The sequence below is a fragment of the Mastomys coucha genome, unplaced genomic scaffold (genome assembly GCF_008632895.1).
Source record: "Mastomys coucha isolate ucsf_1 unplaced genomic scaffold, UCSF_Mcou_1 pScaffold20, whole genome shotgun sequence".
Classification (NCBI taxonomy): domain Eukaryota; kingdom Metazoa; phylum Chordata; class Mammalia; order Rodentia; family Muridae; genus Mastomys; species Mastomys coucha.
The window spans coordinates 108,443,221-108,456,952 of NW_022196903.1; the positions used below are offsets into that span (position 1 = coordinate 108,443,221).

The following is a 13,732-nucleotide window of genomic DNA, read 5'->3' on the forward strand; positions in this document are numbered from 1 at the left end:
CTCTCTCTCTCTCTCTCTCTCTCTTAATCTTTCTGTTCTGATTCCATCTTAAAAAAAATTCTTCTCTCATACAATACATCCCAACCACAGTTTCCCCTCCCTCCACTCCTCCCAGCTCTCTGTCACCTCCCCTAGATCTACTTCCCCTCCATCTCCCATCACAAAATAGCAGGCCTCCAAGAAACAACCAAATGCAACAAAACAATAAGGCCAGGCAAAAGTCTTTACATTGAAGCTTGAAGGGCAACTAAACAGGAGGAAAAGAGTCTACAGAGCAGGCAAAAGAGTCAGAGACACACCCACTCCCACATGAACGCCAAGCTAGCAGCAAAAGCATATATACAGAGGACCTGGTATAGACCCATGCAGGCCTGTGCTTGCCTCTTCAGTTTCTGTGAGCCCCCATGAGCCCTGCTTAGTTGAGTCAGTGGTTCCTGGTGTCCTCCATTCCTCCTGACTCCTGTAATCTTTTCTCCACTCTTCTGAGGGACTCCTCAAGCTCCAAGGGTAGGGATCCAATGGACATCTCCAATTTAGACTTTCTCCTCAGGTTTGGCTGCGGGTCTCTGCATCTACTCCTATTTACTGCTGAAGGAAGCCTCTCTGATGATGACCGGAAGGGACACTGATCTATGAGTATACCAGAATACCGTTGGGAATCATTTCATTGATTTATTTTTTAGAAACACATCTTGTTTGGCTCTACCCTAGGTTTCCAGGGTATCCAGTCTTTGGTTCTTGGCCATCCAAGCAATGTTGGACATGTGCTCCCTCTCATAGAGTGGGTCATCAGTTAAATTAGACATTGGTTGGCCACTTCCACAAGCTCAGTGTCATGATTGCTTCAGCACATCTTGCAGGCAGGACAGATTATAGGTCAAAGGTTTTGTGGTCCAGTTGGCGTTCATGATTCTCTTTCTGTCACTCACAGAGTACCTTCCTGCACCAAAGAGACTAGAACATAGCGGTGAAGGCTCCATGCTTAACCCCTCTGTGTTCAATGAGTTGTGTGGATGTTGACTTCTGCAATGGGACCTCACTGTTTGCAGAGAGAAACCATCTGTCCTAGCATCAGCCTAGTTGGCTGAGGATCTTCACAGGACCCTCCCAGCCAGCAACTCAACCAAATGCAACCCTGTCCATAGGGATTTCTTTAAATTCTAACAGTCTACAGGTTGGTGACAGTTATAGAGAGAAACACAGGGTTAGAAGACAAGGACACATCAGAGGTGTAAAAGATTGACCTAGTCTTTACCAAGAACAATATGGAGGAAATGCCTATTTCTAGACACACACATACACACACTCTCCTCTTCTCTCTCACTCATCCTGTTTCTCTCTGTTTCTCTCTCTGTCTCTTTCTGTCTCTGTCTCTGTCCCTGTGTGTGTGTGTGTGTGTGTGTGTGTGTGTGTGTGTAATATAGGAGATTAGATCATAAAATGACAAGTTGAAAGTGAAAAGGTACTGTGGATTATTTTGCAGGTGGGTAAATTGGTGCTTAAAGAAAGTGGCTTGCTTGGGGCATTATGGCAATCAGTAGCAACTCAAGAGCCTGAACCCAAGTCCCGCAACTCTCAGTCTGGAGTCCATCTGCTAATTGTACTGAGGAGATTGCATGTCTGAGCTCACACACTTGCACAGAACTAATTCATGTGCCCTTCTCCCTTTCTCTAGGGCCAAGTGCTTTCGGGGCAAAAAAATCCTTGGAGATTATGACATCAAGGTGGAACAGGTAATCAGCATGAAGCCTCACATGCTCTCTGTCATCCCAGAGTGAGCCAGCTCTTATTGCTCAGTGTCCCCTACTGGGTTCTTGAATGTGCATCTCCTGTCATAGGACTTTTCATTTATTTCCTTGACTTAACAGTTCAGATGTTCAAGAGAACAACGGAAGTGTGAGACTGATTGCTTTGCTTGATAGTTGTAACTATTGTATCAGTTTTGAAGAAGATGACTTTATAAGTTACTCTTTCTCTGAGATAATGCTTTTCAAAATCATCACAGTCAATAAACCAGATTCTTACCCTCACCTAATGTCTGTGCCACCCTCCAAGCAGAACCATTGTTCATTGAAACAGTTGGTGAATGGCTTCACAGATAGACCATCTTAATTCACACACCATTTCTTAAAAATGAATGTAACCTGTTCTCTGTGGGCTGAGAATGAAGACAATCTCTCAAGTCAATTAGCTTTGACCATAGCAGGAAATCTGTATCCAAAAATCGTGCCTACAATTCACTCCTTGACTCAACAGAACTGTCAACTCTCAGCTTAGCTATGATGGAGGTAAAATCCTTTGATGATGTGAGGGTCATTGAAATACAGCCTTATTACAATGAAATCCAATTGTCTAAAAATTGTTCTTATTTTGGGCTTGTACCACAGTAAGAGCCAAGATTTTAAGCTCTACTAAATAAAAAACAAACAAACAAAAAGACTTCATCTATTTATGTTCGTTAAAAAAACTAGTAGTGATGTATTATTTTAAAATATAGTTAATATGTTTGAAGTTATTTAAAATTTATATTGAGAAAAATGTATGTATTTTCAGTATTGCTATAGTCAAGCATCTACATAAGACTGTTCAATTGATTGTTGTTTTATATCAAATAACTTTTATAATGCTCATTTTTATTGTTACAATATTTTATAAATTTTAAAGAATATGACAAAATAAAAAACAAAAGGTTAAAGAGAAAGAGAGAGAGAGAGAAAGAGAGAGAGAGAGAGAGAGAGAGAGAGAGGAGAAGCAGATAGAGAAGAATATTTTCCCTTAGAATTTTTTGCCTTTCCCTACTTAAAAGAATTTTTCTCTTCCCTCGTTTAGGATCTTTCCACTTTCCCCCTTTTTCTTAGATAGCTTTAATAGGAAACTTTTTTACAACTTAATAATAAATGCTATAATCACACACCAAAAAAAAAAAGAAAACCCAAAACAAAACAAAAAAAACAGTTCAGATGCAGTGCAGGGTTTCCAAGATGAGGAAGCCTTGGAGGAGTGTCTTCCTAGGCTACTGGCCTTCCCCCATGCTGTTGGTGACATGTGATTCTGGGTGAACACGTCTTAGGTTCATTGCCTGCCTACTCTGACCCTATGGCACACTTCAGAACTTATTTTATAGGGAACTTGAAAGGATGTTTGTTTATTTTTGTTTTCTTTCCTCTGTCTCTTGCTCCACATAATAGAAAATTCGGTGCTTTGTGGGGAGGAGATGTCCTGTTTAAATAACATATTTTCTATGCAATAACAGAAGTTACTCCTTGTCTCTGTTAGAATTTACAGAATAATAGGATGCTTTCCTACCCATTACTACAGTTATTTGTTTATTTTTACAACATTATGTCACTAAGTGGCCCTGGCTGTTCTGGAACTTGATTTAGACTTACAGAGATGATAAGGGGTATATCACCATGCCCAGTCTATATTCCATTCTTCAAACAACTTGTTAGATATTATGGATTGATAAAAACCATTCCTGTGTTGTAGACTGAAGAAACAGAAACCCAGGCAGGGCAAGTACCTCACTTGACATGCTGTCAGGAACAGGGGAGACAGAAACCCAGTGGGCTAACCCAGAACCCAGGGCTTCAAGCAGAGACTAAGAAAGGAGATGCTTGTCCTGGTCACACTGTCTCTGTAGATAGGTTCAAGGGATGCTGAGCTGGGAATCAGAAGACACAGTGAGAGAAAAGTCATGTAACTTAGGCAGTTTTCTCCTTTGATAGATGGAGAGCATTCTCTCTAGCACCCCACTCAAAGAGTTTCCTTGAGTACTGGGCAAAAATCTAATGGTTGTTAAAAACATAGAAACTAAATAGATGCTTGGTCTGCGGCTGCTGCTGTGTGCGGGACTGAGACTCACTGTGTACTGTTACTTTCCAGGCAGAATTCTCAGAGCTTAACCTGGTGGCCCATGCAGATGGAACCTACGCCGTGGACATGCAGGTACTCCGGAATGGCACAAAGGTTGTCCGGTAAGGGCCTTTCTATTCTTGGGGTTGCTGTCCCCTCTGACTTGATGTGGTGGTTTCAAGTCAACTTGAGATAGTTGCACTGTGTTTACTGTGTTAGAGAAGGCAACTTAGTCCAGCGTTAGAAAAAGCAACCTTAAGTTTCACAGACTCACTTAGGGGTAACTGGATCATTAGGACTACTACCTACCCTCAAGTCAGGGTGAGTTTGTGTTTTTATCTCTCCAAATAGCACCCCTGGAAAACCAGGTCCCGTTGCTTTTTAAAACATTTTAGAACACTTGACCTTCCTATTTATGCTGATTTGCTTAGATCCATTCAGAGTTGATATCAAAGCCCTGCACTGAATGCTTGTTCTTTGGATGCTCATCCCTGTATCCTCTTTATTCCTTTATTCTTCATTCCCAACAACTCATGTGTCTGACAGGAAAATCTACTATTGAAATAGACATTGTAGATGGAAGAAAATGACCAGGTCCTGAGCACTTCCACACCAGGTGCTGTCCTGAGCACCTTGGTCTGAGAAGTTCTTTCAGGGAGGGCATGAGAATTCCAGATGAGAGAAATGGTTTCCATTTGTCCAGAAGCTTAATATCACTTTAGGTTTTCATAAATAAGTTCCAAGTTCCAGGAGAGAGAATAACATTCTTACCTCACCTCAGTCACAGGACCCTGGACCCCTAGGAGTCTAGTGTCCAACAGGATCTGGGTCAGTGGCAGGAAAGACCAGACTGGGTGTGTCTGAGACCTAACAGTGGAATAGTGGGCTTGCCCATTCTGGACTCTGAAGAAGAACAAAGGTAAAGCAAATGCCCATTCAGGGTTGAGGTAAACTTAGGTAGATCCACAACAGATAGACAGATTTCTCCGTCCATGGGTTGAATGTGTTGTAGAGATGCATACACAGGCAGGTAATGCATCGTAGAGATGCACACACAAGCAGGTGGTGACAGAAGGAACAGCAGCAGGCTCCAGGGCAGGTGCCAACAGAGAACTTGAATGATTCTCATAACTGGAATAAAAGGTTGGGATTTGCTATCAGGGATGCAGCTGGGCTTCAGTGTCCAAAAGGAAAGGCCTGATTGGGGCGTATGGAGTCCTCATATCAGGTCAGAATGCCCTAAGCAGATGTTATAACCTCTTGGTAATAAGTTTTTGAATGACTGAGGAAAGCACCTTAACCCTCACTACTAGAGCCAATCTCTGAGCTGGGTTTGGTTGGATCTGTAGGTGGGGTTGGATGGGTGCCTGGGCAGAGGACCAGGTAGGTCATTGTACATGGTGTCAAATGCTGAGCTGCAGAGCCTTGGGGCAGATGCTGCCACAAACTGCCTCTCTGGGAAGGTCTCTGAGCTAGGGCATGAAGACAGGCAACCTAGTCCTCTAAAGCAGCTATAGCTAGGAGCTTTGCTGGCTAGAGGTGAAACCAGGAGAGCTTTCCCATGCGTGGGAACATTCTGTACTCTCAGTGTTTCCTGAAGTCCCATTGCTCAACCTCAGTTTTGCGAAAAATATTTGCACCCCTCCCTAGCGTCCGTTTTGGAAGAATAACATTGGGAAGTTTGGCATCTACCCTCAGCCAGCCTAGCTCCTTGCTCTCCTGGGGCTTGATGAGGGCATTGCCTATTTTAAGAAGCAGTTTTAAGGAATTGAACAGTACATTAACAACAGAGATCTGGTAGTAGTATGGTCTTCCAGGATCTGACTGGAGCACAACTCTGGAACCACAAGCACTTCAGACTTTCATACTACTCTATGAGGACAGAGAAAAAAACCCTGTCACTTAAGGTGTGGGGGCCTAAAACTGTCTTTTCCCTCCTTCGAGTATTTGTATGCTAGAAAAAAACAGCATTTAGTCCAAAGGAATGGAAGAGATTCAGAAACATAGTCCTCAGCAAAGTACAGTAATATTTCATTACCCACCCAGAAAGGAACAACACAGCACAAGAGTCACGGACTGAGTGGCCACTGACATCTCTTCTCTGTCTTAGGCTTTGAAAATGTGTTACTTGAGGCACTAGTTAATAGAAACTTGACTCTGTATTCTTGCCAGGTCCTTCAGACCAGACTTTGTGCTCATCCGGCAGCATGCATTTGGCATGGCAGAGAATGAAGACTTCCGCCACCTGGTCATTGGCATGCAGTACGCAGGCCTCCCCAGCATCAACTCACTGGAGTCCATTTACAACTTCTGTGACAAGCCATGGGTGGTAAGCATGCCCTCAGAGTACCTCCAGCACCAGCTGAGAAGATCCGAGAGGCTTGTCAGCTGGGAGTCTGGATGGGGCAGGCCATCATAGTAGCATGTTACCAGATGTCATGGGCTGCATGGTTTTGCTGCAGAGTAAACCTTTGACCTTTCTACCATGCTGCACAGAGATCCTGTGATGATGTCTTTGGTCTTTCCTTGACCAGGGCCTACAGAGGTAAAAGGGCCTGCCTCTTGCCTCTTAAAATGCATAAACTATTGGAAATTCCTAACACCAGTAGAGAACTTCAACTCCTAACAGTGTTAGAGACAGTTCTACCATGGTTCCAACAACCCCAAAGTCAGATTCTTCCACACACGCATGAATCAGACAGTAAATGTGAGTTGGAAGTTTCCTTTGAGGTAGTCAAGTTCTAACCCTTCATGGGAGAAAAACAAAATGAGGAGCATAAACCTCGTTCTTATGGTGCCACCTTTGGAGATTATTCTGTGTAATTTCATTTAATCTTCATGATAAGCTTACTAGGGAGGTATTATTATTTTCACTTTGTACAGAGAAATAGACCCAGGAAGGATCAAGTCACTTGCCAAACTTACAGAGCCAGGATTTCTGTAAGTCGCACTTTGTCTCATGCAAAGTGAAGAAGAGCTGGCTTGACTCCCTCCTCCACAGACAGTCTAGAAACCTTGGAGGGCTGTGGAAACTTTTAGACTGAGAAAGTATTGAAAGAATGAGGCATGAGGGGCTGGGATGCCTGGGTACTCCCCTTGGCTAGCTCTGCTGCCCCAGGCTGGGTGCTCCCCTCAGCTAGCTCTGCTGCCCCAGGCTGGGTGCTCCCCTCGGCTAGCTGTGCTGCCCCAGGCTGGGTGCTCCCCTCGGCTAGCTCTGCTGCCCCAGGCTGGGTGCTCCCCTCGGCTAGCTGTGCTACCCCAGGCTGGGTGCTCCCCTCGGCTAGCTCTGCTGCCCCAGGCTGGGTGCTCCCCTCAGCTAGCTGTGCTGCCCCAGGCTGGGTGCTCCCCTCAGCTAGCTCTGCTGCCCCAGGCTGGGTGCTCCCCTCGGCTAGCTCTGCTGCCCCAGGTTGGCCTCATGGAAGGAAGTGCTCGCCTCTAATCATATCCTCTTTATCTTCTTGTGTTTTCAAAAATCAAATTTCACACATGCTAGATTACCAAGGTTCACCAGGCTTATTGTGGCATTTCAGAACCTTAAATTGCTTCACTCTGGGAGCTGGAGGGGTATTCTATAACCAGACAGGCTCATTGACTCTGTTCTTGACTTTGTTTTTTTTTTTTACACTCAAATGAGCAGCTTTCCTGTTCTCTGGGTGCCAGAGAGACCTTCCAGTGTAGGAAGAAGAAGTGTGGACAAGGTCTGAGAGCTGCTATGGTTAAGGAGGGGCTGGGTTTCTGAGCTCGCTTGCAGCTTTTCCCTGTGTGTGGCCTGTGACATCTGGAATCCTACTGTTCTGCAAAGACAGGCTAAAAGGGTGGTGTGATTTGAGTGTGCTGCCTATCTCAGAAAACATATATGAGGTGTCTATCAAATATTTTCTGGGAACTGCCCATATCTCCTCAGTTACATGACCTTCCTCCTGAAATATGCTCTAACCCAGCCCATCCCCTGTCATAATTTGCTTCTCTCATAGCTACGCAGGGTGATGCCGCCGGTATCAGCTTTAACTGAGTGATTTAATGATGTGACCTTGTGACAAACCATCTCATGTGCCTACAAACTGTAATTAATACTATATATGCCATTACTTTGCCAATGTGATTATTATAGTTCCCTGATATTGAGCCCTCCCAAAGAAAATGGTCCTATACTTCTTTTCCTAAACTGTGGCAGAGGCTAGAGAAGGGAAGAACCAAGATATCCCTCATGAGACCTGGGATCTGGTGAGGGGTCACATTCTCACCCATTCACAATCCCAGCACATTGCCTTTGGCTTTGCATGGGAACAACAGGGCTTGTTGGCCACACACCAAGTTCTCCCTATAGTCTCACTAAGCAGCTGCCACACAAATGACATTTTACATGTTGTTCTCAGCTTGTCAGTAGAAGTGGACACATTTAATGACAGTAAGTGGAGTGCCCCTCTGCTATGATAACACTGGCTCACATTTCCTAAGTGTCTTAGTGTAGGTCTCTTGATGTGAGGAGAGGTATCCAGTGGGCTAGAGAGTGCCGTACCCTGCACTGGAATGACTCTGAGTAATGACTCTGCTGTGCCCCAAACTGTCCAGGCCAGTCATGGCTTTTCAGAAGAAATAGTTCGGTCAGTGAAAACAACAGTCCAGAGAAAACAAGAACACCACCATCCCTGATTACTCCAGATGTATCTGGTTCTGGGTTCCTTGGAGATTGATGGACCTGGGTTAAACTAAAGCATTTAATGTCTAAGAAAGACAGAGATAACACATTATTCAAATAGAACCTGAAATCCCATTTCTTCAATGAATTCTTTCTTGAGTCATTAGATAAGTGGTTTAAATAAGCATCTTTCTATTCACTGCCAACAGCACACCAGCTCTCAGGTTCTTTTTTTTTTTTTCTTTTTTTTTTTTGGTCGGCATAGAGGAAATAGCCCTTATCAGATATTACCTTTGTTTAATTGGTAACTGTGTACTTGCGACTTAATCTGAGTTTCCAGGGAGTTAGAGGTTTGATGCCAAACCCAGCACATTAATCAGACAGGGAATGGAGTGGGGAAGGTAGAGTGAGCTCTCAGGAACCCAACTGAAGCCTGGGAACTGGCTGTCATTTTAGTCTTGGCTGTCCCAGGGCCCTGGGAGTCTGCCGGAGGCTTTCCTGGCATCTGTGTGGTTGTCTGTGTAACTCACCCACACATAGGGAAGATAGGGCCCCACATGTCTTGGTGCCATGCCAGAGTGTGGGCTGCAGCAGGACAGAGGTCTTTAGGCAGAGCTGGCATCAGTTCCCTGGGGATGCTGGAGAGCTCTAGGAGCCTGGGCAGAAAAGGAATCCTGCCAGGTCCAGGTGGGCAGGTATGTCTGAAGGTCAAGTGAAGTAGAAGGAATCATAGCATGAAAGAAAGGGCTGAGGGTCAGTTTGGGCAATCAGAGCAAATCGAAGAATCCATGGATAAGAAGGGCAATGAAGGACACAGTGGGCAAAGAACAAAGGAACCTAGGCATTCTCCCAGTGTGGTCTCAATACCACATGTGCTCTGAGGACTCAACTGTAGTCTCCTCACATGTAAAACAGGAGATCAGGTGTGGAATCTATCTGTCTCTTTCATCAACAGTGTGATGAAGACTGAGTCCTAAAGGAAGCCTTAGAACCCTAAGGTTACTAGTTCCACATTACTGAAGGCTGCAGCCCCAAAAGGCCCATGTTTTCCTGCATTTTAATAGAATCTTCACCAAAACAGGACTGTGATGTGATGTTTAAGGGGAAATACAATAAAAGATGTTCTTTCTGATGCACAGTGTGAGAAGCAGATGGAGCTGGCTCTCCTCTGCTCATATCTAAAGAGTGGGCCTGGAAAGGATGGGTTAAGAGGAAACTCCACCAGACGGCTCTGCTTTGCCAATAACCCTCCTGCTCTGCACTCACGCGAATAGCCTTACAGAGAGAGGGACCTAAGCTTTGTACAAAGGTCCTAGCTTTCCTGTCTCTGATGAGTAGAGGACAGGTTTGATCCAACAACGTTCCCTTGCAGCTGACCAGAGCTTGAACTGATCCCACTAGAAAAATGATGCTAGATTTCCCTTGCTGCCCATGCACTGGGCTTGGCATTGTGGGATAGAGGTGGACTGGCTGGGAATGTCTTCTGCTTCCTGTGCGAAGAGCATTGCCTCTGTAGAATCAGAAAAGTAGATATCCAAAGGATTTAATGAAGGATCTGGCAGTGAACCTAGCTGGAGAATGTGACCTCAGGCAGCTGACCTCTTTGTTCTTAGGTGCCCCCCCCAAAGGTCAAGGAGTACTAGATATGTATCAGAAGCCTTCCAGCCCCAATGCTGAATGTTTGAACCTAGCTTTTTCTCATTTTACCACATATAAAGGAGTCAAGTGAGGTCAGTCCTTTTAAGTCCAGTAAGTCAGTGCCAGGAGGAGGATTTATACGTCTTACCACTGACCCTCCAGTCTTCCTGAAGAAGAGCCTCATTCATGACACCTCTTGTGCAGACTGTGGTGGGTTCATATAGCACACAAGAGAGAGTTATTGATTTCTTTGTCTGGCATGTTATCTCTTCAATTTTATCTTGCTCTGTTACTCAGAAGGGCACATGTTTAGAGTTAGAGACTCAAGTTTCAATCCTTGCTTCACATCTCTTCAGTTCTATTATTACATTTTTTCTCAAGACAAGATTTTACCGTGTAGCTCAACACAATGGCCTGGAGCTGAGGCAATATCATCCTTCTGCCTCCACTGAGTGTTGTGATTATGGGTATGCACCACTCTCCCTGCTCCAGTTCTGTGAGTCAAGTGGAGTTCCCTACCTCTTTTCATCCTTGTCAATTTGAAAAGAGATTATGTGGAAACCATTAACAAAAGTAGGCCCTCAATAAATACTAGCTTTCTCTTTCCCTTCCCCAACTAAAGCAAACGTCCTTGAAGAGGAATTGCATGTACCTTTCCTTTCTTTGTATCATCAGTGCATTTAACACAGTGCCTTCTACAGAGAAAATGTTCTGCTTATTTGATGAATTGATGATTTGTCTGTTCCCGAAGCTGAGGATACATTGAAATTCTTTCTTGTCTTTTGCAGTTTGCTCAGATGGTGGCCATCTTCAAGACACTGGGAGGGGAGAAATTCCCACTCATTGAGCAGACATACTACCCCAATCACCGAGAGATGGTAGGTGGCTAAGTGGAGCTTTGACTCTGCTGTTTCTACCTTAGCCACATGGTGACTCTAGAGGTCTGGCAAGAGCCTCAGCACCTCAGGCCCAACATGTCAGGTAGCTGTGGAACTGCTTAGAGCAGCCAAGATAGCTAGATTATAGCCAACAGTTTTTTGGTTTCCAGTTCTGGGGACAGAGTAAAGAAAAGCAGAATCAAAGGGATTTGAATGTAACAAATCTGTGAACCAACAGTCTGGAGTTTCATGATTTTTGAGTGTAGCTCTAGCTTTGCCATGTGTCACTGGGCATGTTACATTCCCTCACCATATGTCAATTTCCCAACCATGCCAAGTGGGCATAGCTGCCCTTGATCAGGTATCTAATACTGCATACACACAAATCAAAGAGACCCCCCAAGTAATAGCCTTCTGGGAGGTATGAAGCCTCCTGAGATAAAAGCTGTTGCTTCTGTCATTCTTCACTAGGCTTGCATTTCCTTGGCCACCTCCAAATTGTGACAGGGCAGAGTTAATCCCATGCCTCCTTTGTGTCCACCCCCAGAAAATCAGAAGGAAAGGACAAATGGTTGGTTGAAGGCTGTGAGGATGTTTCATATTGAGCTACCTGGAGTTTACTTTCCAGCTTCCTCTCCATCCCCACACCCTCTGCCCAAGGATGGTGTGGATTTTTACTGGATGACCCCACTTGGAGTCTCACTGCAGAGCCTTCCAAGTGCTGTGTTCTGGAACAGAGACCATATTTGGTTCCCTTTACTGTCCTCTGTCATTGTATTTAAATTCGACTCCTCCCAGCACAGCACAGATGGCCCTGCTTACTAGTTGACCACATATCAAAAATGAAAACCAGTTCTGAGCTGTCAAAAAGAATTGATAATCTCTAGCATCTTCCCCAGGAAAAGGTTTTGGGGATGTTGAGCTCTATGATTTAATAAACCACAGAGGCCATTGTTAGTGGTTTTTTTTCATGTAGACAAACTAGGAAGACTTATAGAGAAGCTGAGGAGCCTTCAAGGGACTGGCAGCTAGAGTCTAAGATACAGTGAGTGGAGGGTAGAGATACTGTCAGGGTCACAGCTGGCTTTTTCCTGCTGTGATACCTAGCAGGGAGAGCCACTGAGGAAGCTCGAAGAAGTGAAAAGTGTATTCTGCACTAGCAGCTTGTATTATCTCCCTCCCAGCTGCTACTGCCTCAGGGAAAGATCATGATGAGGAAGATCATGATGGCGGGCACCTTTGTTGTTTCACCTTTTTTGTTTTGTTTAAAGACAAAGTTCTAAAGTAGGAACAAAGACATTAGCAACTAAAGGAGCTGAAGAGAAATTCACCAGACACCAACAGAAGGCAATAGAGATATTTAACCTGGAGGGAAAATGCTTGTTCTAGCATGTAAGTTTTCTTTTTCAAAGATGTATGCCAACTGGGCCAGACCTTCTGCCAGCCAAAGTATCAGGGGACTTGCAGGACAAGAGGAAGAGTGGGCTGTTCGGCTCCCACTGTGTCCTTCAAGCAGTTAAAAGTGTGTCAGAGGATTAGGCTAAGGTGAGACAGTGGGAGCAGGAGATATGGAGCTTTAGTGTACGCTTTTCCTTTCAGCCAGCCAGCCAACTCGGGATACAGCCAGCCCACCTTCCATAGCATACATCGCAAGGTTGTACCATTTTATGACAGTCATAGCTTCTCCCTTATCGTATGAGCTAAGAAAATTCAGTTAAACAAAGCCAGATAGAACGTTCAGTAATATGTATAAGCTAGACTAACAAGGTTTGGAAGACAGGGGAGAGGGGCTAGGGCAAGGCAGATAAGTCATACTACCTTCCCAACCCTTGACAAGTCGTGAGCTGGAGATGTGGGTAGCAGACACAAGCTGTAACATGCCCCACAGCCTTCATTTTGCTGGCCAGGCCATCCACTTGTCATTTTCCATTATCTGGCAGCAACATGGCAGGCGGTGATGGTCAAAGTACCACATATAACTGGCTTGGTCTTCAGACCTCTTCCAAGGGTGTGGTTCCTGGTCCCTACTAGGGCTGGATGATGTCAACGTACTCCTTCCTGAGGTGTAGGTGGCCTCGGTACCAGCTGCAGATGCCATCAACATGCTTCATGCAGACGTAGTGCTGGGCCTGGTACCCATAGAGCTTCCGTTCCAGCAGCCAGTCCGTCCAGAGACACTCATTGGGGGCTGAGATGGTACAGGGCACTGCATAGCAAGTGGTGATCTAGTCGTAATCACACAATATCAGATGAATAGAATGTCCTCTCTCTACTGCTGCCTTTCCCACCCCTGTGTTCTCATGGCCATCCCAACCACCTTTGCTTTTCCCAGTCCCGGGCTTCTTCCTGAGAATCCTCCCTGTCTCCTTGTAAACAGTATTATCTTTCTGGTGTCACATAGACTCATCTTGATAGGCCCTATTCCTTCTTTACCTTCAAATGAAAATTGTCACAAATTTGTTATAGACTAAATTAAAATTTGAAAATAAATTAATTATTATAGGGCCTGAAGAGTACGCTGTCTTTCCATGCTCCCTTTCCTCATTCCCCGAGCCCCCTTTGTTTTGTTTTGCTTTGTTTTGTTTTGTTTTTGTTTTTTTACAGACACCGTCTTGCTATGTTGCCCAAGCTGGGCTGCATCCTCCCTGCCTCAGCCTCTCAAGCACTGCTGTTACAGGAATGTCACCACACACCTGCCTTAGATCTTCTTTTTTTTTTTTTT

The 13,732-nt window shown here is 44.8% G+C and overlaps 2 protein-coding genes across 3 annotated transcripts in view; one reads left to right on the forward strand and one right to left on the reverse strand.

The window, feature by feature from the left end:
• The window catches only part of Syn2 (synapsin II), a 153,887-nt gene that overhangs the window by 101,660 nt on the left and 38,495 nt on the right, over nucleotides 1-13,732 (forward strand). The window contains exons 2-5 of the mRNA XM_031382990.1: nucleotides 1,676-1,733; nucleotides 3,886-3,977; nucleotides 6,028-6,184; nucleotides 10,921-11,010. Of these exons, the coding sequence (XP_031238850.1) occupies nucleotides 1,676-1,733; nucleotides 3,886-3,977; nucleotides 6,028-6,184; nucleotides 10,921-11,010 (397 nt within the window). The remainder of the gene's footprint in view (nucleotides 1-1,675; nucleotides 1,734-3,885; nucleotides 3,978-6,027; nucleotides 6,185-10,920; nucleotides 11,011-13,732) is intronic.
• Nucleotides 12,377-13,732, reverse strand: part of Timp4 (TIMP metallopeptidase inhibitor 4) — a 7,262-nt gene continuing 5,906 nt past the window's right edge. Inside the window, exon 5 of one of the 2 annotated variants that reach the window (XM_031382992.1) lies at nucleotides 12,377-13,216. In XM_031382992.1, the coding sequence (XP_031238852.1) occupies nucleotides 13,118-13,216 (99 nt within the window). In that variant the 3' untranslated portion in view covers nucleotides 12,377-13,117. Of the gene's footprint in view, nucleotides 13,236-13,732 lie in introns of both variants that reach the window. The other variant, XM_031382991.1, reaches the window with a different exon arrangement.